General features: G+C 35.0%; 1 protein-coding gene across 1 annotated transcript in view; it reads right to left on the bottom strand.

The window, feature by feature from the left end:
* Window positions 1-676: 676 nt before the first annotated feature.
* The window catches only part of knl1 (kinetochore scaffold 1), a 16,443-nt gene continuing 14,630 nt past the window's right edge, over window positions 677-2,489 (bottom strand). The window contains exons 29-30 of the mRNA XM_046060649.1: window positions 1,698-1,823; window positions 677-1,482 (exon numbers count right to left, since the gene is read on the bottom strand). Coding sequence (XP_045916605.1) covers window positions 1,386-1,482; window positions 1,698-1,823 — 223 coding nt within the window. The 3' untranslated portion in view covers window positions 677-1,385. The remainder of the gene's footprint in view (window positions 1,483-1,697; window positions 1,824-2,489) is intronic.

Below are 2,489 nucleotides of genomic sequence, written 5' to 3'. Positions count from 1 at the left end.
TTGTCATAAAAAGCAGCAGAACAGATAACTATTTATTGAAAAATCAATATATATTATTTTAATATACATTTTTATTTTATAGACCTGTCCAGGGTGTACCCTGCCTTTCGCCCGATGTCAGCTGGGATTGGCTCCCTGTATGCAGGATAAGCGGTTGACGATAGATGGGTGGAGGGATTTCTATTTTATATTGATGAATGCTTAACTTTTGCAGTACTTATTTGTATTATTTGCATATTTTGACTGCCATGCACAACACCAAGGCAAATTCCTTTTAAATGAACATCTACTTGGCTACATAAATCCATTTCTGATTTGGATAGAGAATGATTGCAGAGTAAGTTTGACATCTCAGCTGCTCTCACATCCATAAAAATTTAATGGCATTTTTTTAGAAAGCGGCAATCGTTTTCTCACACTTATGAAAAGTAGACAAAATTCAAACAACTTGTGAAAGCCTTTCAAGTCAATAAGTACCAGTCCAATGTTGAGGGTTTTCTTTAACTGAACACTAATTCTATTTGTATTTCACATTCTGCAAATAAGATCTTTATTATATATTAAACATGTTGTGGGCATACAGGTTCAGACAACAGCAGTTAATGTCTGCATTAATCATTGAAGACATGACATAAGGTACATTCATTCTGGAAAAGAAAAGTACAGATAGGCAAAGTATAGCACATATATTTTTTAATGAACACTTTCCAGTACATTTATCTTTTCAAAAGGTCAGGACATTTATTTTAGAATTTTTGCTATCTAATGAAAAACATACAAAGCTTCTTTTTTTTTTTTTTTTAAATCAAAAATGAAAAGTGATAAGAGGAAAATATATTTACATATGTTAAGTACTGTACAAAGCTACAACAAGATGTGAGACAAGTACCGTCTCAAATACAACATATCAAGGCTCCTATAACAAACGAAACAATGCCCCACTGTAAGTATAACAAAGTACAGTAAGGTTGTTCCATGTTCCCCATCTGGAGGCGACTCTATAAACTGCATGGAAACCACTGTCTGTTTTCCAGAACAATGAAATACGCAAGAAAGAGTGTTTAACCTTTTAAATGGTTCACATGATGGCAAGAAAAACCAAACCAAACCTTCTTGTTAGATGGCTTAGCTAACACATTCTTGTTTCCTATTCTACACTCCCTTTATCCCTTATGTTCTTCATGTGGGAAAACCAAAGTATTTTTAACAAAATACAATGCAAAATTTGAACAGGTGCATCAAGGACACAAAATGCAGTGAAATACCACCACCTTTTGCACACAGTGGAAAACGTTTTGGAACCTGTACTCATTTTTCAACATCTATATTGTACAAAAGAGTTTGATAAGAAATGATTGAACTCATTACTGGATGAATTCCTGGTCTCAACAGAGAAGATTTTCATGAATCTTTTTGATAATCTTGGTCAAGAGGTTCTTGGCTGGATTGAAAGATGCCACTATCTCCTCAATCTGTTGGATCCTGCAAATATATGAAAAAGTCTAAGTTTATTATTGGTAAGGTTTTGGGGATTTTCTGGCTATCTAGTTGTCAATAAAATTGTGTAATGATGTTTAAATATTCTTAGCTACGACATTATTGTTCATTAAGATGCATTTCGGTCCACTCAAAAGCTAAAAAAAGCACTACCTCACTTATTTTCAAAGTTCCTAAATTTAGATTTGAGTCAAACTTACGTTGTGCTCCCGATCCTGTTTTTGAAGCTCTGCACTTGAAGGACATAGAGGTGGTTTGTCACACTGACGGAGAAGATCACCTCAAACTTGGAAAATTTCTTTAGACTGCAGAAAACCACGTGCACTCTAGAGGAAGAAGAAGAAAGGATTTTATATAACATAGCTTCATTTTTGAAAACTTAAGGCCCTTTCACACCTAAAAGTCCGCACCAAGGTCCGAACTAAAGTTCATTCAGTTAGTTTTGGTTTGGCTTCACACGGCAATTATACAACCTCGCTAAAGAACTTTACATGACATACAGTGGGTACGGAAAGTATTCAGACCCCTTTAAATTTTTCACTCTTTGTTTCATTGCAGCCATTTTCCAAAAATTAAAAAAGTTCATTTTATTCCTCAGTAATGTACACTCAGCACCCCATCTTGACAGAAAAAAACAGAAATGTAGAAATTTTTGCAAATTTATTAAAAAAGAAAAACTGAAATATCACATGGTCATAAGTATTCAGACCCTTTGCCGTGACACTCATATTTAACTCAGGTGCTGTCTATTTCTTCTGATCATCCTTGAGATGGTTCTACACCTTCATTTGAGTCCAGCTGTGTTTGATTATACTGATTGGACTTGATTAGGAAAGCCACACACCTGTCTATATAAGACCTTACAGCTCACAGTGCATGTCAGAGCAAATGAGAATCATGAGGTCAAAGGAACTGCCTGAAGAGCTCAGAGACAGAATTGTGGCAAGGCACAGATCTGGCCAAGGTTACAAATAAATTTCTGCTGCACTTAA

This window comes from Micropterus dolomieu, linkage group LG10 (genome assembly GCF_021292245.1).
Source record: "Micropterus dolomieu isolate WLL.071019.BEF.003 ecotype Adirondacks linkage group LG10, ASM2129224v1, whole genome shotgun sequence".
Lineage (NCBI taxonomy): Eukaryota > Metazoa > Chordata > Actinopteri > Centrarchiformes > Centrarchidae > Micropterus > Micropterus dolomieu.
Note: the sequence above shows the minus strand (reverse complement) of the source record. Positions and strands in the feature narration are given on the sequence as shown.